At 40.0% G+C, this 21,694-nt stretch overlaps 1 protein-coding gene across 1 annotated transcript in view; it reads right to left on the bottom strand.

Moving 5' to 3' along the window:
• XKR4 (XK related 4) overlaps window positions 1-21,694 on the bottom strand; it is a 231,003-nt gene that overhangs the window by 65,489 nt on the left and 143,820 nt on the right. The window contains exon 2 of the mRNA XM_040587117.1: window positions 15,241-15,440. Coding sequence (XP_040443051.1) covers window positions 15,241-15,440 — 200 coding nt within the window. The remainder of the gene's footprint in view (window positions 1-15,240; window positions 15,441-21,694) is intronic.

Here is a 21,694-nt window from a genome sequence, read left to right as displayed (position 1 = left end):
TTTCATGGCTTTCAATGTTATATGATTTCAGTTTTTTAATGGGGCAAGCTGTCATTTGGTCAAAAGGTATCTAGACAATTCCTCTGTAGCCATAACATATTTACAAACACATAATTGTAAACTTTTTTAAAAAAAGTTACAAATGCTTATCCATTTGAAAAGCAGACTACCTATTTATGTGCTTAACCGTGGATCCCTTTTCCTAATTTTAGATATCCAATTTTTAAAGCATTTGTCAAAGTAACAGGTCATTGATGTGTTACAGGAAGAAACAAACACAGCATCCCAAAAGACTTGATCTAAAAGTCTGGTGTTCTCTTCTTACATTCCAGCTTTCCTCAGACTTCAGATCTTTATCTTCTTTCCTTCCAGACTTGGCAGTGGAGACATTTGGCAAAGTTTTCTAAATAGTTCTTAGGACCAGGTATTCAGTATCTGAGAACCATCTTTCCATAGTCTTGCCAGCAGGGCTTTTGTATTTCATGGAAGGTATGGCTCATATGTAGAAAAATGTGTGAAAGTTTCTAACTGGAATTCTCTCTTAGTTGAGGACTTTGTTCTACAAATTACTTACTTTAAGGTATTTGTCTAACCATTTTCTACAATACCATTCAATTTTCCTTTTAACTTCTGTATATGCAGTGATCTGTCTCTTCTGTTTTAAGGCTGCATAAAGAACTCTCTAGTTAGCATTAAATCTGGAAATCAGTTCACAGTGTGTACAGATATCAAGACTGTCAAAACAGGAGATATTTTTAAATGTCTGATCTTCCTAATTTGTTCTGCAGAGCTAGTTTAAATATTTCTGAATGTATAATCCAAAAGACTTGGTCTTGGTGACTGCTCTCTATTGATGAAACCTTGAGTAGGAGAGAAAAAGTCCATACTGCAGAAGAGTTCCCCATGCATAGTAACAGATGAACGTAAGACACGTCAGCTCTACTGGACTTGCAGGCCAGCTATTTAATTTGTGTTGCTGATAACAACCAGTGCAAGACACTTCACTGAAAGGTATAAGAAATCCTAGGATAAACACTTCAAGGAATAACCCGCCATGAAGAAAAGGGCTTTTTCTACCTCAGGAAACAGAACTCTGAAAGATACAAGCAAGTGAATACCACCAGAATGGCTGGATTGTAAACATTTGCTGTTAGAATTCCGAATATAATAACAACAACAATAATATTTTATGAATGGCTATTAACTTTAATAATGATAATTTATTAATAGTTATTACTTTTAATAATAATAATAAGGTTCTTCAATCCTTGGTCACCCTTACTGGTTGCTTGGCCTCAGTGACACTTCACGACAAAGGGATACCTTACACAGGCTAATGGTTTAAAGAGAGCATGGTCTCAATACACAGTTTTGACTTTGTCATTGTTCATTTACCTGTCCTTTAGCTTTCATGTTAGGTGAAGTAAGGCTGACGTGCTTTCCTCAAGATCACTTGCAACTTTACATTTTATCCAGCTGATCTTTTCAGAAGAGCTTTTTTCAAAGCTCTGTTCATTCTCATTGCCTCACTTCTGTTTCAGCTTCAGAAACAAACACAGGACCCTATCTGTGGGGAAGCAGATTTTACTACCCTCTTACATTTCATTTTTTTTCATACTGGGAAGCCTTTCATACAGAGATGAACTGAGATCCCTTTTTAGATTGCTCTGGGTCTTGGCCCATGTCCTTTTCAAGCTTCAGCTAAAAGTGAATTTCTACAGATGCTTCAAGTCATTGAGAATTGAAATTTAGAAGTGAAATGCTGACACCACCTTCCCCATTACAACACTTAGTTGCTTCTGTCATGCTGCAATCAGCCCTGTATTGTGTCTGTGTTGTGAGCCTCTCTGATCTAAACATTTGTTAGCTTAAAATATCAATTCAATTGCAATCCATTATGCTTTGCTCAGAAAACCCATCTGGCTCCAAAGACTGCTGCCACACGATGTGCTGCTGCTGCGAAGCCAAAGGCCTGATCCTGCCCTTACTTGCAGAGCTCTGTATTTCAAGGAATGGCTTTGAAGCAGCTGAAACTGAACCACCCCCGAGCAGGTGTGGGGAATGAGTCAGCCAGGTGTATGGCTGTATCATACACTCCTCCCAACTTTTTCCCCCTTTTTGCTGCTACCTGCATTATCAAGGAAGTGAAATTCAAAGACTGGAAAAAAAGAACCATCAAAACCAGAAAACACCTTTGGACTTTTTCTCAAGGAGATGATTGTAACCCCATTTCTTTCCTGCTGAATCACCATTCAATAAACTTTCAGGCATTTCTGAGACAGCTCTTTAAAACAAAACTGACTCCATAGGAGTGGAAAGTAAAAATCACACTTTTTAAAGGAAATGCCAACAAAAAGATATTAAATATTCATCACTTTAGAAGAACCACTTTTTACTGCAAGCCATTTTAGTGTATATTGTGCTTGCAGGTAAAAAAACTGATTAAAAACCTCTAGATGAGAGTCCTTGTCTCATGGCATGCCTATGAGACCTGCTGGGACTACAATGGATATGAAGAAAAGACGGGAAACTGTTTTCAGTTTACTGTTGCCTTGGACTCACGTTGCATGTTTTCTGCCTTCTGCTGAGCAAAACCAGCAAAGAGCCCAGTTACCTAAGAAAGCAGTTATGTTTTGTGCTATATATAAGTAATAAGGATGACAAGCTTCTGTGAGCACCCAGAGAGTAAATGCTACCATGCCACTTAGGGTCAGGATCAGGAAGATCACCAGAGCTCAATTTTTTATGGTTTTGGGGCATCTTACTTATTAAGCTTCATTACCAGGAGTGACTAACCTCGGAGTTCAAAATGAGCTCTGAATGCCTTTCTGTGGCACGACAGACCTGGTAAAGATCCAATTTAACTAGATGGTACATGAACAGCTCTTTCCTATCTATCAAGCTTTCCAATGATAATGAACCACTCAATACATTTTTCCACAGAGCAGGAAAGAATATGAGAGCACTGAAGGCACTCATTAAAACCTGAAAACAGCCTGAAGTTGCATAAGCTTTCCGAGGGCTTTGACGCAGGGGTGGCAGCAGATGGCTGAAGGTGGGGTACACCCCGTCTTTCGCTTGCCCCTGTGATGGGGACGACAGCACGGCTCACGAAGCAGCCCCTGAGGTACTGCAGATTTTGGCACAGCATAAAACAGTAAGCTGAGATGGGGGTTAGTTTATTTAATTTCACAGACTGAAAACTGCAGTGAATCAGGTTTTTCGTGAGTCATTCGGTTGTCCCCATTGCCAGGGACACGGCGGCAGCCTTGCTCAGAGCAATATGGCAGCTGGCAGAAGGGGCTCGCTGCTGCAGAACTCTGCTACCCGTGAGTCCTGAAAGCCCCATGGCCTCACTGCCCAGCACCTGTGGGATGCTCCCCATCAGTCCCTTGGCCACTCTCTGACCCTGCCACAGTGTTTCTGTGTCCTCCCGGTGACACTGGGTGGGTGCTCCAGGAAGGTGCCGCTGCCAGAGCTCCAGTAAAAGCCTGTGATAGTCCCGGATGGCTGCTGGGGGGTGACGGGGAGGACTATTTGTGGCTGGGCCACAGCGCCCCACAGAGAGGATTCAGTTCATGCTTTTGGCTCAATTGTGTGAGAATGGAAGAATTTCTCTACACCTTGAAACGTCTGTAGGGTGGGAAAGAGCATGCAGATGAAGTGTCTATTAAATGTAATGGACTGGGATCAATAGCGACTCAATAGCCTCCTATCATGAGTCTTCCTGCCCAGGCTATTTAACTCATGTGAGCACCCTGGCTACCCATGCGCAAACAATGCACTAAATGCCCCAATCAAAACCAAAACTAGAAATTCACTCTTCATCTGTAATGCAAAACCCATTAATGATTTGTTCTTAAATTGTATTCACTATATACAGAGAACAGAATATAGTTTACCACCTTATTAACTGACACACTACAAGAAGTAACACCCACAGGAAAAAAAAAAAAATTATTTTCATTATAATTTAGTCAGGGAAGCAAAAACCTAATAAAATACATTTAATAGATTTGTATCCCCATTAGGTTAGGTAAAATGTCAAGCCTAACACAAAACAGAGCTATTTAATACCTTTTTGTAAAACAATGGTCCTGTAAACTCCAGCCCAGTGTATAGCTTTTATTCACAAAAGCAATTCCACTGACTCTGGTAAGAAGGTGCCCACAGGGGTAACCCTCCTATGTCAGACTGGACTTTTCATTTGAGACTCATTGTAGAAGTGGCTATTCATTGATACTGAGCACAAAGCAAGAACGCAACGGGGTTTGTTTATATTTGCAGTTCGATATTCACCTAGTGTATACACAACAGAAAAATACCGATAATTATAATTTATAGATAGTAATTTCCATAGGTGATTTCATCATCTGTAGTATATCCTGTATAGAATCAAACTTGAACTTCATGCAAGACACATTTTAAAACATGCAGTCCCACTTTGATCTGCAACTTTCTAAAGCTAAAATCACTCTCAACAGAAAGGATTACTTCTCCGGTAAATTTTGGCAAAAAATGTAATTTTACATATATGCCAAAAAGTGCAAGATGAACAAGGGAAGGGATATATCATGCACTAACAAAGAAAATGGCTGAGAAAACTTCAGATCTTGTATTTGGAGTAATCCAGCTTTACTCCAAATACATCTTGAGGTATTTGGAGTAAAGCTGGACATGTACATTTGGCGCCCTGACTGAAGGTTTAAAGGCCACTGCATGATGAAGAATTCACATTAATTCTTATCTTTGCAGTATTGGGCACTCTTTGAGTAAGACACAATCACGATTGAAATTTCTCACTGCTATATTAGACACAAGAAAGTTTTTTTCTGTGCCAAGCATGCATCACTTTTTTCCCATCCCTGAACAAAAGTACCAGCCATAGAAAACACAGTAGCCCAAAACTGAACTAGGAATTTGTTCTCTGGCAAATGTGCTTTCAGCACAACAAAAAGGGAGCAGAAGGATATGCCACTAACCTTCTGATATTCCCCAACAGATACAATTCCGTGTGTAGGCAATATATCACGCTCACAGAAACTAAATACACTACTTTGTGTCCCAGGCTGTCTTTACCACTTTACCACTTTATTACCAATGTATGGATATATTAGCAGCTTTATGGAGCCACTATTAAATTTAAAAAGGTGTAGATAACCTGAAAGTAATTTTCATGGTGGGTTTGGGGTTGGATTTTTTTTTTGCCATTCCCCCCCAACAATAAAGACTTTCAGTCCACAATACCTCCAGACTCATAACGAATCTTAAAGGCCGGACCCATCAGAGGGGAGCAGCTGACGTACTGGAGGGCAGGGCTGCCCTGCTGAGGGACCTCAGCACTCTGAGAGGAGCCAGGAAAAGATGAAAGTAAAGGAAAATTCTTGCTTGTCCATATGATTTTGTGTCCCCAATACAGGAGAGAATGACAAACTGGAGCGATGCCAGTGGAGGGCCACTGAGATGGTTAGGGGCTGGAACACATGGCATATGAACTGGACTTGTGTAGCCTGGACAGAGGGCTGGTAGAGAGGGGTGTGAAGCAAGGGGAGAGATCTGATTGCCGTTTTCTCCCACCTAAAAGGGGAACTATAGAGAAAACTCGGATAAACTTTTCTTAGAGGTACACAGCAAAAGGACAAAAGGCAACAGTCACAAATCGCAGTAAGGGAAGTTCTGTAAGAAAACAAATATTCACCAGGGTGGTGAGCACTGGTACAATTCACCCAGAGAGTCTGTGAGATCTCCATCCACGGAAGTACGCACAACTCAGAGACATGGCCCTGAGCAACCTGATCTATCTATGACCATGGGCATGCTTCAAGCAGGGTTTGGACTAGATGATCTCCTGAAGACCCTTCAACTTAACTTGTTCTTTGATTCTGTGACAAGTTAAGAAATGATATCTCTCAATCTGTATGAGTTGGAAATGCCACCGACTGGTGAGACTATCAGCTTGGTACTGGGACAAGCTGCATTGAAATGCCTTGAGAAACCAATCTTAAAATCGTGTTTGTTTGCAAACAAGTTTATAAAAACACTTACAGTTCTTTCCTTTGAGACTGGCATAATACTTTTAAGATATTACAAAATATGTGCTTAAAGTTGGGCTCACCTATGTAAATATATGACAAAATTTTTCAAAATTTAGCGAATGAGGCATTCACCTAATATCTTTGGTAATCAGCTAATTTTTTGAGGTTTTTCAATAGGGTTTTGAAGCCTAACTGAGGACATATGAATTTGCAGACGTCACTAGGATATCTAAAGTGGCTAGAAGAAAGAAGACAAAATCTTCCTAATACTGTTTTTTAATGAATTTTTCTATTAAAATGGCATACGCAAATCTCATGCTGGTATGTTATGAAGCCTTACTGCCATTCATTCAGAATGACCTGCATGGTATATTCATTTTTCCTGTGATTTAATGAGTGGCAAAAAATGGGCAATGAGTGGCCAAGCACCTCAAGTATTATTTTTGGCATTGTATCACAAACTCATATTGCTATGTCTATATAGTGCTGTGTAATCCTGTGGTCTTTTTATGACTGATTCTTAGGAATGAAACAAGGATGAATATACTAGCAAAAGCTCAGTAAAAGAGAGTCATCACAACATATTATTTGGGAAAAAATGTTGAAGGCAGTTCCACTCTTGTTCCTGATTTTGCTAGAGGAATTATGGTGTTTTTTCCCTGCGGTTAAACAGAAAGAAGAAAAATGCTCACTATCTTCTCTGGCTGACTTTCAGGGGTTGAGGTCCTGTACACTGGGTTTGTTATGGATGTGCTAAGAAATAACACCATGACGCTGCCGACTCCTTATCTTGCTGACAGTCCCTGCCACAATACATAAATTGCCTCTTTTACATTTACAAGTTGTATTGACTTATCATAGCTATAGATAGATGAATGGACAGGGACGGGACTTTTGGAAATACACAAAATAGTCACGGGTACAGGACATAAAGCACTATAGGGTTATAAGGAGAGATATAGGGTTACAGAAACATCATGGACTCATAATCACACCCTGGACATAGGTACTGAAAGGGAGCTGGTATTCGGAAAAGATGGAAATAATGGTAAAAGCGGTGTGTGTGAATGGAATGAGAGACTGATGTTTCAGAAAGGGATCCCCGATAAAATAGAGTCTGTTTGCATACAAAATTACTTTGGGGAAAGATAGTGGGTAGTTGTTAGACCCTGCTGTAGAATTCCAGAGTTAAATTTGGATATGGATAGAGATGTTCAAACTGTTATTACAGGGAGAAATTCTGTGGAGAATTGTCTCATTATGGCAGACTCCAATTTCTCAGATATAGACTGGAGAACAAATGCTACTGAAGGCAGCACAGATATTCCAGAGTGTGACAACTGACAGATTTCCTGACAGAAAGCAGAGAGGCTTCTTTCTAAACTTAGTTACAGAAAATATTGAGGTTGTTATAGGATGGCTACTTGTAAAAAATAACATCGGATCACATGAATGTTGGTTTCATTTAAATAAAATGGGATGGATAAGCAAAAATAGATCCGTTAGTAAGTCTGCCTATCAGAATTTTAAAGAAATGAGTGAAGGCAGCAGAAGTTAATTGTTCGGGGACTTCTCTGTGGAGGAGATTTGGATTTTCTTTAAGGCAAAACATGGAAGAATTTCTGGAGCTTTTCAACCCTGCAAAGCAAAAAAACTGGAAAACGCCTCAAAACCTAGCTGTGTGCAAACCCATCTCAAAAATGGTGCCTAGTTGGAAATGGAAAAATATGATCAACAATAAAGGCTGTGCCTTATAGATCAATTTTCAAAAAGGGCTTTTGAAACAAGGGCTCAAAGACAGAGCCAGCTGATGGGAAATGAGAACAGGAAGGAAATCTGCATTACTGTAGATACAAGCAAAACTCAAAGCTCCTTGTTTTCACCCAGTGCAACCAGAATCCTGTTTCAGGATTCAAAAATGCTGGTGTATGAAATCCTTCTGCTGGTGAGAAGCATTTCACAAGCACCTGGCTAAAACAGGCTGACAATCTAGGCTTCGACACAATACAAAGTTTTAGAGCAGCTTTTAAAGCAAAACCTAATTAAAATGAAGGCAAACGTAGAAGAAGACAAAAAATAACATATACCTACCAAAAAAAAGCAGATCATAAGAGAACCACAGAGGCTAGGCTAACTTGATATCTCTCTTTTATAACCCCTTTCTCAACAAATAAAATGTGGCAGCTGTAATTTAGCAAAACTGGCAAAGTGTTGATTACCAGGCTAAAGGGGAAATACTGGTGAAGCTTGAGAAGACAGGGATTAGTAGAAGATATCTAAGGCAGGTAAAGGAACTAGCAAAAGACACTGCAAGATTATGTTGAAATGCTATTGAAACACTCTTGAGCTGGAGTAGAATTATTATTACCTTTTTCAGTACTGATTACCCTTGGAAGCAATCTTGTCTGAATATTTTTCTTAATGACCTTGATTTTAAAAAGTAATATACTAATAAGATTTTGGGAGACATTATCAATATAGAAAAGGAGAGTGATATGTGGAAAAATTAGGAGTACCTCGCAGTCTGGAAAAGTAGAAATGAGATGAAATTTCATTACATGCATTTAGTTGCTAATAATTTTTTTAATGCAATTGAAGCCTTGTCAGATTGACATGACACCAGAAGAACCTGTGTGTTTTAAAGGATCATGGAATAATTAGGATTAACCAGTGCAATGCCTGAATCAACAGGGAATTACAATCCTAGATCATACCTAGTGAGATACTGCCATGAGAAATGTGTCTGGAGAAATGTAATCTGGAGTAGTCTGTACAGTCTTGGTCATCCATATTCACCAGAGATTAATTCAGACTGGAACTGATGAAGGGAAAGTCTTGAAGATAATCAAGAGAATGCAGAACATTTCATGAGATGACAGAATGAGCAGCAGGAGGAATGATACTTACTTTCCCATCAAAGTGTCTCTTATTCCCTAATCCCATCTGTCTGTCACAATAGTCTTACTGGGCAGGGGAGAGAATTGCAATGCCTTGTCTGGTAGGATGCATATTTGGACTGATTGGTGGCTGGTGCCTTACAAAAAAAAAGAATAACAGTTGAAATCTGCCTGCTTTTCCTTTTAGTGGAGGCTCTCATTTGTTGTTTTTAGCTCTGACTTGGCTGCTTTTTTCACAACATCTAAAGAAACATAATTATCTTTGAGATGTTGGCTGTTCTTTTATGTTTAATTGAAATAGTCAATGGTGTGAAGTTCTTTAAAAGTCAGGACTGAAGGACAGAAATGAACTATATAACCACGTGAACCTCATTTCCTTAGGGAACAAGTGTAAAACCAGGGATGGCACAACAATAAATAGGGACAGACTGCTGGTGAAGTTAAAAAGGCAGGACAGCAGCAGCAGGTCTCTATCAATCATAGAATTAAACTTCCAACTGGTGTATTAGATATGAATGGTATAACTAGTTTTAAGATTGTAATCAGGTTATGAAATAGAATATATGACATGATGGCTTTCAGGAAGTCCTCTCCAGTCCTATCATAAACAAGGGTGTGCTAATATAATGGCTCTATCCTAATGAGTGCACAATAACATTTTAAGATTGGCAAAGGGGCCTACAGATAAGTTTAGAAGTCACTTGCAGAAGACACATTTACTCCATCGTATATCATATTTGTTCATTCCTGTCACTGAAAATCTGTTTTGCCAAGTTGCAGGCAGAACCTGTGACTGTTGCTTGCTCTGCTTTTCCTTCTCCCTGGAAAGGCTGGGCGCTGAACTGCAGTGGTGCAGAACCTTGACAGCACAGAGAAAAGCAGTGGCAGCTTGCCCAGAACTCAAGTGCTGCACCTTATTTCCATATAAATATACATTGAACTGTATAAGATTCTACATCAGAATATTTTTTTTTATTATTATTATTTGAAGGCCACTGCAAATGTAGGCAGCACCTTACAGAGAAATCCAAAGTTGCTGTGCAGGTAACAAAAAAAGAGAAAAGCCATGTAAAAGTGTAGCATTGTCCTCACAACTGATATGAAAAGAGTTTGAATTCCTGATGCATGAGGATGAGCTTTGCCAAAGATTTTTTAATGAACTAGCTGACACATAATTTCCTTCTGCCAGATGAAGTTAGGACCTATCAGCCATGTCATAAACTGCTAGCAAATCTCTGAACTTCTCATTCAGCTCAGGCAGGAACAGCAATTTGTTTGGGGTAGGACTGGAGAGCAGTGCTTGCTGGCACTGTGAACTCTTGTATGCTGGCTGCAGTGTCAGCATATGAACAGTGTAGGAGTTTCCAACAGAGCTGGTAGAAAATGGGAAAATGGCTGGCCAGGGAGATTTTCTGGATATGTTTCAGCAGAATCCAGCAGCTCTGCGGTGTGTGGTGACTTCAATGAAACTTGATGAATTTATAAGTTGTTCTGAACTTCTCATTTTGCTTCTGCACTACTGTCAGCCTATGTTAAGAATATGATATAAACTTTGATTAGACTTTTATTAAACTTCGATAGAGACTTTGATTAATAGTACTGTACGGAGAAGCCAGAACAACCCCTGCCAGGGGCTGATGAAGAAAAAACTGTCAAGTGCTGACTAACCAGCATAATATGCAGTAAACAGGAACGAGAAGCTAATCTATAATTTAAACAATGTGTTAATTAATACTGCATAAATAATGAAATCTGTGGTAAATCCAGGGAGTAATCTTGTCGATCTGCTCATCTAAGAGCAGCTAGAACACCGTGCCCTTGAATAAGACAACAGTAACTGTATGCTGATGGACAGGAGTCTCTCTCCAATCAGATGATCAGCAGGATTTTTTTCTTGATGCTTTTTACTAAATTTAAGATATGAAGTCTTTCTAAAATCAAAAGGCACAGTAGGAAAATCAAAGGAAGTAAAAAGAGAGTGCCAAGGGATGACCGCCAGTCTGCAGGTGTGGTTCTAAAACAAGGTGCCACAGAAGGGGACAGCCCTGACCCTTCGTATCCACCCTGATGCTGTGCCTCCCCTGCCTCTGCAGTGCTGGCACTACCAGTTGTATGATAGCCCCTTGCCCCAGGGAGCACAGCTGGATCCCACTGAGCCTCAGCCAAGTTAGCAATGGGGAAATAAAAGTATCTGAGGGACCCAGCGTGCAGCCACAGCAATGCCAGTGACATAATGGGGCATGCAGCTTGGGTGAGGTGCTGGCAGGACTTTCCATGATTAAATCAAAGATTTTCAGGGGCAGTGTGCAGGTAAGCTGGCCTCAGGTGATCGCAGAATAACCCCACTGAGCCAGCTTGCCAGCCCAGGTCTGTCTATCAGTTTGTCAGTCATAAAACCTGTCAAGCCAGCAGAGCAAATGTAGTGAGAAGTGACCGTTACACTGCATGTCTGGAGCCACAACCAAGGAAGAGTCTCATAGCCTTTAGACTACTGTGTCAGCAGATTGGCCCAATACTTAGTCTATGGCAGTTTATTGTGGAAATGTTTGTTTTTATAGCAAAGACTGTGAAACTACAGCTTATTTGCTAAATGGCTTGAAGGGTGGAGGCATTTTTAAGGGAATTACTTGCAGCCTTCTGAGTTTGTTGGGGTAATCCAATAATTCAAACACTTTCAACTCTGGTATTTCAGTTCCCTGTGATTTAGATGTAGATCCAGTGCAGGACCTGGCTGCTCAGCCCTGGGAACAGAACTGAAAACACACAGCAAAGCGCCCGAATCCCCAAGGAGTTTCAGGCGGTTGGTGTATGCAAGCTGGCACTGAGGTCAGTTAGTCCCCCCTGGCCTCCGGGCTGTTGCTGTTAGGCTGTTTCTGGTCGCTGACACTGGCTCACCTGCAGAGCTGCCCCATTCCTCATATAGTTCCCACCTAGAACAGGACTGGTGAAGCTAGTGACTCCCACCACAAAGATGCTTAGGACATGACTTTCCTACAGAGTAATTAAGGGAGAAGAGAAAGAAAGAAAAAAGCAAAAAAAGCAATACAGTCTGAAGGTGCTGCTGGCTCAGCAAAGCTGCTGTGGGAGTGTTGTGCTCAGAGCACATAAAGGGAAAGGAAGGGAAACAGACTCCCATGAGGAAAAGACCAAGGAATTACTTATTTTCAAGGCACAACTAACTTCTAGAGAGTGGATATTTCTTCAAACTCAAAGTAACCACCAGGGTGGAAAAGGTGGAGTTAATAGAGGGGTTAGCACAGCCCCAGCTTAGTCCAGCATCATACTGAAGTTAGTCTTCCTGAGGAGTTAACACTGAGAAATCATCAGCTTCCCCCATAAGCCAATTCACTTCTTCCACACTGGGAAGGACCCTGCTGCTGGGTGTAGGCAGAACAAGATAGATCATTGCCTCTAATTGTGACAGTTTTGATGAAATCTTAAAGAAGAATCAGATTTTTAGATAATAATTTAGGTACTGTTTTATCAATACTCGTGTATCTCTGGGTGCCAACACAGAAAAGCAATGCAGCTTCATAATAACCGTCTATGGCCTCCCATACAAGCAATGTTCTGCTGCAGCAGCCACGGTACAGTGGTATGCAATCCATGCTAGAAGTTCACATTGGATTTTTTTTATTCATGCTTCGGAGGCCTAGGCAAGTCTTAAAGGAACCTTGTTTTGCACCCTCTGGGCTTCTGAAGTGGCCCTCACTGTGGCGTGTGGATGACTGAGAGGGAAGGGTTTGCACACACTGTGTGACATTTTTCTTGATCTTCATAAGGATGTATGTACACACCTGAATGCATGTCTTACCTTGATTAGCAGGGTTTATGGGCTGAAATAAGAAATAATCCACACCTAGCCAACACCCACTACAAAATAAGGAATCCTCAGTCACACTGACAACATTCTCCTGCTGGGAATGATACTATTTTGGTGCATTTGGAGTGGAAAATACAATTTCATAAATAAAATATTTAACAGTGTTTCCTGTGGTCATTAATGGCTTGATGCTAGAAAAACCCTGCTTATAGACCAAGACATTTGCAGTATCATTCATTTCCCATGCCAAATTTGTGGTTTGTGATGGAAGTCTACTTTTAAGAATGTGGACCAGTGATGGCATTCATCAACTGTCATGATAACTTTGTCCTGTGGGACAAAGAACTAAAAGAACAAAAATAAAAGCCAAGTAGCTTTCTCTAAACAAAGAAAATCAATCAAACACTGTTTATTGATCCATGTTAGAAATCTCTATAACAGGCTCAGTGAATGGACAGCTAGCTGAAGCATATACCTTATGGCTAGGCCTTTTAAAACACCCAGTTGAAGTATGATATCACTGAGAGAAATTATGCTCTCTTTATGCAACCTCACAGCAAATCTACCATCCCATAGTGCAACGTATTATCCTTAACATTTCTTTAAGAAAGGAGAGAGAACAGAAAAAGGATTTTCACAGCTGGCAACGTACTAAAACTTATTAGCTTTCATCAGGAGAATAGAATGGTACTACTGTTTAAGAAAACGCTACATGCTTGTTTAATTTTCTTAGTTTTTTTTTAATGGAGCCTTTTCTCCTTGGAAGATGGAAGAAAATAGTGAAGACAGGGTAAGTAAATATTTTCAGCCTTCTCAGCTGAAATCCATAATTATAGTTTTATTTCCTTCTACTTTCTGATACATAGATTTCACAGAGCTGATTGCAGGCTTCAGGAACCATTTTTCCTTTTAATGGAAGCGTTGCAGGTTTTCTCTAATTAACAACCACTTGCAGGCTTAGTGCCTACTCACCAGCCACATTTTTCATAGACAGATCTGTTATTGCACTAAAATGAGGGTGAGAGGCCTTTTGTATTAATAGTTTATGAAGATAGCTAGATTACAGCTGACCATATAGTATTCTGGTTATATTCTTCTCCTAAATCTTTCCCTGGACTCTCGTTTTCTAGGGGGACAAAGCTTCTAGAAGTGATAATAGTTTCTCCTTAATGATAATTGTTTTGACTGGTTGGTATGGGGCAGCATAATTTTGAGAAATAGCTGTAGGAAATGCTTAGGCAACCCTCCTTGTACAGAGCATCAGCTAATTAAAATAGAAACTTTGGCTTTCTCTTCCCCTTAAGGTGACAGTTTTAGATCTAAAGAAACAAAACACAAAAACACAGGAAGCAGGACAGCTGCTATTAGATGTCAGTCCAAAGGGGAGGTAAATGAAAAGCCTCTGATTTCTCCACAGGAAACCACCCAGGATCAAGGTCTTCACACAGTTACCTGCTTTGTTCCCAGTCCTTTTACACCCGATGAGTCTCACTGCATGTTACTCATAATAAGCTAACTAGACCCAAAGCTTCTTGCAGCAAGGTGCTGTCACAGTTTTATCTTGTACAGTGGCAAGCACATGAGTTGTTTCTTAGAAACAAAAAAAAGTAAAAAATGCTGCATTTCCTTCCTCCCCCTGTCCCTCTGCTCCTCCTCCCTTCCTTCTCACTCCTCACTGCCTCATGACATTTGTGTCACCTTCTGGATCCCATGTTCTCATTCATCTTAATTCCCTTGCTAATAATTTCTGCCCAGCCGCAGCCATAAGGCAAAACAATGGTGCAATACAAAAGGAAAGCTGTCAGGTATCCAAAAGCAGCATCAAAACAAGTAGCAAAGAATGAGATTTTCTTCTGTCTGTATTGCTGACAAAACCCTATGGCAGGACATATGCATGCATTTACCATTTTAAAGAAGTAATCATGCCTGCTGAAAGCATCAACCTTAGAAGGAAACACAGAGCTTGAAGGAGTATTGTTGTAACGCTCAGATGATGACTTGTATTATTTCAGATAAACATGGCTGAGAACTGAGGGACACATATTCCATAGACAATGGCATTTTCTTCACAAAATAGCTGTTTTCTGTTTTGCATAATACCATGTGAACCTCATTACTGCAGTTTGGAGGGCTTTAAACATTCACAGAAAGAAGCATAGGGAGAAGAGCAATAGTTTGATGCAATTTTCACATTGGCCCAGTGGATAATCAGAAGAGCTCTTCCATTACAAGGATATGCAGGAAGCAAAACATTACAAATCCTACCTACAAAGCAGGGCCAATAAGAAAGGCTAAAAAAGCTCCAGCAACACAGGCTTTCTTGACAGAGTCGTCGTTATCAGCTTAATAGCAGCTAGCAGGCAAGATTTGCTCTTATGCCAGGAGTACAAGGCACACGGCAGTTTGAAAGAAGGATAAATATGTATGTATAGAAATTACGTCTTCCTAAAATGATAAAAAACAAATAGATCAAATGAACCCCTACCTTGGAGAGCCTGGAGCGTACGAGTCTGTACAACAATACAGAGTTGCAGGACCAGCTGTGGTGCACTTTCCAGAAACGTGGCTAGCAAATGCAGCATACTCACATCTGCATACTCATACACCATTTTCCAATAAAACCGCCATCTGTTATTCTCTCCACTCTGTCGACTCCGAATACCCAAGTATATTGTGTGAAAATACCTAGAAGTAAAAGAGAGAGGTTATAGAAATGCAGAACGATATTTTACAGGTAACATTTCTGCTTGAAAATAGTAAACGTTTTTTCAATATACTTCAAAATAATGAACATTTATTTAGAAGGATTATTGTACTGCGATTTATAATTGTTGATGTGATACGAGTAAACTAAACTGAAGACAAGACTTGCCTTCATAAATCCATTTAAAAAGCTTAGCATTGTCTTATTTGTTAAATAGCATTCCTTTCAAGGACGCAGCTTTCTGAATTGAAATATAAGGGGAATGTGTTGATTACACGGCCTCCCTCAGAGTTTTTTCAAATAATGGTGGGGGAAAGCTCATTCTGCAATGGTCTCCGCTCAGAACCTATCTCCTTTCTGCATGGCTCTTTGTGGACTTGGAAGACCACCTACACCTGCAAACCTGAGTGGTCTTAGCCTGGGCTCCTGCTATGGCTAAGCTCATTGTACTGCTTTTCCACTCATCTAATGCATTGATTATCATATTTCAGATACTGCCAAATATATAGTGCTTTTTTCTCATAGCCTGGTTATTTTAGGAGGAGAGAAGATGTAGCTGTGAGTTCCTATTTTAGGGGGAGCAGAGATCTGGCTGTGGGTTCCCTTGATGATTAGAAGTGACTCACTACAATAGCTCCCGTGCAGCAGCAGCAATAAGAAGCCAGAGCCAGGAGCCCAACAGGCTGCTACTGGCAGTAGTAACCAGCAGATTAGAGAAGTAACAGGCAGAAAGCATGTGTCAGCTCCGGTGGCCTGTGCAAGCTGGGGGAAAAACACCTGGCCACCAGCCAATTAAACAGATTTTAGTGGGTGCAGGAACAATGAGTGGTTTTAGAAAATGAGGGATGTCTTCTGATGGCCAGGCTACCAGCTGATGTGGTGCTTTTCATGACCTTTGCAGAGCTTGCAGTGGTTTCCCACGACACACCTGTGTCACAGCACAACGGCTATTCTGGGTGAACTTTGATCCACTCTCTGTTATTCTGTGTCAGAGACTAGGTCCCCACCTTGCTCCTACAATTTTAGTTCAAAATTAATCTAGGCTGGCTGAAAAAAACAGTCTCACTTAACAAAAAATTCTGAAGATTAAAATACTGTTCTTCCATCAGGATATCTTGCAAACTACTGGAATGCCCTGTTGGGCTATCAACTGATGTGGACCTCTGTTTCTCTTCTTTCTTGACATATTTTTCACATCCTGGTCCTGAAGCATTTCCTTATGATCTTTTTAATATGCTTCCACAGCACTTTTTTTTTTTAAAAAAAGTGAGATTGTATTTTCTAATTAGAAAAAAGCTAGCAAATTTTCACCACTTCCAATATGAATTGTTTTAATTGGTTAAGATAAAACATTTTAGTATTTCTCCTTCTCACAAATCCATGTCTTAAAATCCTTTTCATAACTGGTGGAGCACAATGAACTGAGGAACCCTCATTGTTATACAGGCTGCATGCAACCTTTCATCCCTCTTCCATTCAGTTATAACTCTGTAGGTATTTTCTGCTGATGTGAAGATTTTTGGCCTCTGACTGGTGAGCAGCCCGAGACTCAGTTGCCCCCTTGAAGAATGACCATTGTCCTTGTACCCAATGAACCCTTGCACCCAATACACACAGCACTGCAGAGCAACAGCTTCACTCAGGAATATGCATCAAACAAAACCAGTGAGTAGCACAGAAACAGCTGAGAGGCCAGATCTGAGCCTGAAGCATTTCTCTTGACAATGCACATCATAGCAATATAAAAGGAAAACACATTAAATTCACACTTAAATTAAAATCACACCAGGTGGCTTTGGATTTTATCAAAGTCCCACATGAGAGTGAAGCGGCAATGAACCACTCTGAGATTGAAACCACAGAGGTACAGTAAACAAGAACACAACCCTACCTCTCATGCAAAACACTCAGCAGGTCTAGATGGGTCAGAGTATGATGGGATAACAGGGGCGCTTTGGTGTCCTCAGGGTTAGGTAATGTGAAATGGCTTGCTGCCCAGATCTGAAAGAAGCCACTGAGCTGTAAAGGCATCTTTTTGCTGCACAGTTCTGCTAACAGGGTCCGTCAGACTCCCAGGTTCTCAGTCACAATCAGTTTAATTGTTCCTAGACCTCTCATTAGTCTCCTGCAGCACACCAGGGGCAGGGAAGACTTGGATTTTCTTCCACGGTGTTGTTTGGTGGATGGGGCTTTTTTGGCCTGCCTCACATGTCCTCCCAAAGAGGCGCATCTGGGAATAGTGCACATACAGGGGGCAGATGGCATTTCAGCATCCTTCTTTTGAGATATTACTAACCCTTGCTATAAATACGTAAAGTAGCTTTGGCTGCTGAGGGTTGTGCCAGGAGGCTCAAGCTCTGCCAGTGGAGCCATCTGCAACTTCAGTTCTACAGCATTTGTGCAAAAAATACTTTTCCTATTATGAAAATGACATGCTGTGCCAGGCAACATCCCCTAGGGTTCTTTACCTGCTCTGCAGAGTGGTTGTGCATGGCAAATATGTTGTGATTAATGAACCCTTATGGAAATATTTCCTCTCCCATTGCACTTTATTGTGAAACACTGGCAGTGAGTTATTGGGGACTGGGGAATCATTGCTCTTTGTCTATTTAGCTCTCTGCAATTTAGACACAAGAGGCAGAGGAGGAAGATACTTTCTCTTTTTACACACTGGATTTCAGCCTAGGGTAGAATTTTCTGTCCAATCAATTTTGGCCAAATTAATTGCAGGCTGAAATGAGCATTTACACACATAATTACTGTCACTGATTTATAGGCACAATCAGGTGATTAGACAGCTAAACATTCTCATTTGCATACACAATTAATTGCACCAGCAATTTATGTTAGGTGTGCAAATTAGCAGTTATTAAAATAAAAAGATGGTCTCATAAAATGCTTCATATAAAGATTTTTTTCCCCACAGTGAAATGGAAAAAAAAATAGTGGGAGAAAGTTCTTTTCTTGTTGTGGTTTCCAAATATAGCTTAACACTGCAGTAATGACACATTCCATTTTATATATATGCAATTACATAATGCGTATATATATGCATCTTAGACACCCTCACTGGAGTCCTATTTTCAGCAAATGCTATACAGACACACTCAGAGGTAGTTCCTGTCCCGAAGAGTTTTTATATTTTGGTCTTCTGATATTGTTTTGGTGGAAGCTCACATTTTTCTGAGTCCAGCTTGTGACTTATATACAGTTATTCCAGAAAGATGTAGGAAGTAGTAATAACAGCTCTGCATTGGAAAATATCTTAGGTTCATTGTAGGGTAAATTGATGCCAATGAACCTGAAAGAGCAGATGTGAGTGTTATTATTTTTGTTGTGATTGCATCCAGAGGCCTCAACTACAGTCTTTTGCAGGCGCTGTACCAATATAAAAAAATTGCCTATCCATTTCCCCAAAGAGCATTTAATTGACCTGAAAAGAGATGACAAAGAGTGAAGAAGCAAGAGTTAAAGCACTAGAGGAAGAAAGGGAAAAACAGGAGGAATGGAAAGTACAGTAGCAATGTTGCTATCTAGTGATGTAACTACTTCAACTAATAAGTGAAATAGTTTACTAAATATCCTGATTTCACTAGAAAAGTAAAAAACAAAAATACACCACCACCCCCCCAAATTCACATAGCTCTCATGTTTGTGGAGAAAAGCTTAGAAGTAACTGAGTTTCCTAAAGATTTTACAGTTAGAAGACTATAAAAAGTAACACGAAAAAAGTATCAAACATCGTATTAAAATTACTTTTTTTTTTCCCCAAGCCAGACCACTGCTTGGGTTGTCAACGCTGATATAAACAAGCTTACTATTCAGAATGAAGACAATGGAGTAGGAAGTAATATTTCCTATATCGCTAATAATCGGGTGGCAACATATATATCATTATTTGAGGCTTAATGTCTTTTTTACCCTCTGGAGGAAGTGGAGAATGCTTCAGCATTTAATTGTTTAAATTTATTTCAGTAGATCACACAGCACAGTGTACAGACCATTGATAAAGCATAACCCTGAAGGATATGAATCTAAAACAAGATAAGTGACATTCTTTTTCCATTATATTAATGAGGGAAGGCAGTAAACTAAAAAACAAAAGAGCTGGTTGTTAGTCCTTGTGCTGCCCACAAGAAGTGTTCAAGACAAGACAAACAGAAGCAAAAAATTACCTATATTTGTAGTTGTGGTAAAAATGTATTTCTGTTCTAGGGAAAGAGACATTCATTCTGATTAGACAGTGGCTCTCCAGTGTTTCCAAAATAGAGAACCCGCATTTTGCTCCAGGTTTACATACCAATCTTGAGGATGGGCAGCACAGACTGAGATACCTGCCTTTGAAATACTTCTGGAGACACTTCAGTTGCATGATTAAAGGATGCCCAATTGTGCATTTAATTAAGATGTGGTATTGTAATTATATAGTAATACCAAATATTTATAGGACTGCTTTCCAAGTTTAAAGTGCTTACAAACATTAATTGATTAACTTGGATGAATGTAAATAATCTATCAGCGTTCATTCCCCAGGAACTGGCAGCTGACCAACCTAACACCTTGCTGCAGGAGCAAGTATAGCTTTTACTCAGCAGACTCAAAACCAGGTGACATTTCATAAGCCCATGATGAGGATGAGTTGCCCTTTCCTTGTGAGCAGAAAAATCTCACTCCTTTCTCCTTTATTCTTAGGAATGTAATACTCTGTCTTGGATTTGTGGATAAAAAACCTTCTGCTCAGCTCTTGTTCCAGAAGAAGGTAGTCAATGAGAGCCCCAGAATTCTTTCCACGTGGGAGGCAATTCAGAGTCAGATATTCTGGGAGAGTTGAGATGCCACTGGCATCTGGGCTAAAGGTTTCCAACCTGACTACAGTTTACCTGCTCTTTTATAAAAGGCCTTTGGTGAATACCCTGATATCACTGAAACTGAAGAGGCTTTTAGCAGTGATTTAACAGAGCTTGGTTTTTTACCCAGTTTACTTCTAACTGGGTGTCATTTATGCCCATTACTTCTCTCTATGATTTCAGAAGGTGCTCCATTATGCTTTGCAGACACTATTCTTTTTAGTACAGACAGCTAAAGCTTTTAAGTGGAACAGAGAAACCAAATCCTGATTGCTGGTGGATGTGTTGCTCCCCTGCCTGTGGGACTGAACTGTTCTTGCTGCACGCGGTTTGGCTCAGTCAGCGTCTTTCAGTCTTCCGAGCTCCTCTGGGCTTCCCATCCCAAAGGTCACCATTTGCCCTTACCTCCTTTCTTCCATCCCCACAATTTATTGCAAATCTTTAGCTACAAATTGAGATTTTGGAGATTAGGAAGAGTTATGTTCAGTTGTTTTTCATTTGGACAAGGTGAACAAGTATGTGCATATGCAAGAGCAGAGCCATATGCAAGCCCAGTCCGACTATAGCTTTGAGCACTTCTTGCTACAGATTTTCACCTTAATGAAACCATCATCTGATGGTAACACACACAGCTCTAGAAAAGAGTCTTCGGTTTAGAAGTGTCAAAGACTACATTACTACCATGTGTTTAATCTAAAAAGCCTTAGGATGACACACATGAATGAGAGACCATTTGCATTCGTTGGAAAAATGAAAATGTTCTGACTTCATGCCTCATGTAGCCCATATTTATTACAATTGCCTCAGTCAGTAAAGGACATTTCCTTATGTTACATAATCTACAGATTCATTTGTGAGAAGATCAAAGTCATTAATGGCTGGTTGTAGCAGTCCTAGACATTTATTCTGATGCCTAATTTGCCCCTGTATCAAACAGTACATTAAACAATTTAACTATAAACAGTTGTTCTTCCTGTGTTTGAAGTGTGGAGAACAAAAATCACTACTGAAGAGCTAAAAAACAATAGAACAAACATCAATTCAGATAAGTGGTGTTTTCTTCTGTTGCTTAGTTACCAGATAAAACTTAACTGTATTTGTATCTCAACAGTATTTGCCATGTTAAATAACAAGAGATTGTTCTACTCTGTTTCTTATGTGCCTTTTAATTAGGTGTGCCCAAATACTTTAAAAAAATCATTTCTTTAGCAGCACTACTTACTTCCTTATCAGTATGTGCTAACACTTATTCTTTTTGTTCTGAAGAAATGGACAAATCCCTTCAGTTTTAATTCATTTTTCTAGAAAGGAAAAAGCAGCCAACTTTTAATTTTCCAATCAAATTATTTTTTGATGGAGGCATTAAGGTTTAATGTGCAAAAGGAAAC

Source organism: Falco naumanni, chromosome 3, assembly GCF_017639655.2.
Source record: "Falco naumanni isolate bFalNau1 chromosome 3, bFalNau1.pat, whole genome shotgun sequence".
NCBI lineage: Eukaryota > Metazoa > Chordata > Aves > Falconiformes > Falconidae > Falco > Falco naumanni.
Note: the sequence above shows the minus strand (reverse complement) of the source record. Positions and strands in the feature narration are given on the sequence as shown.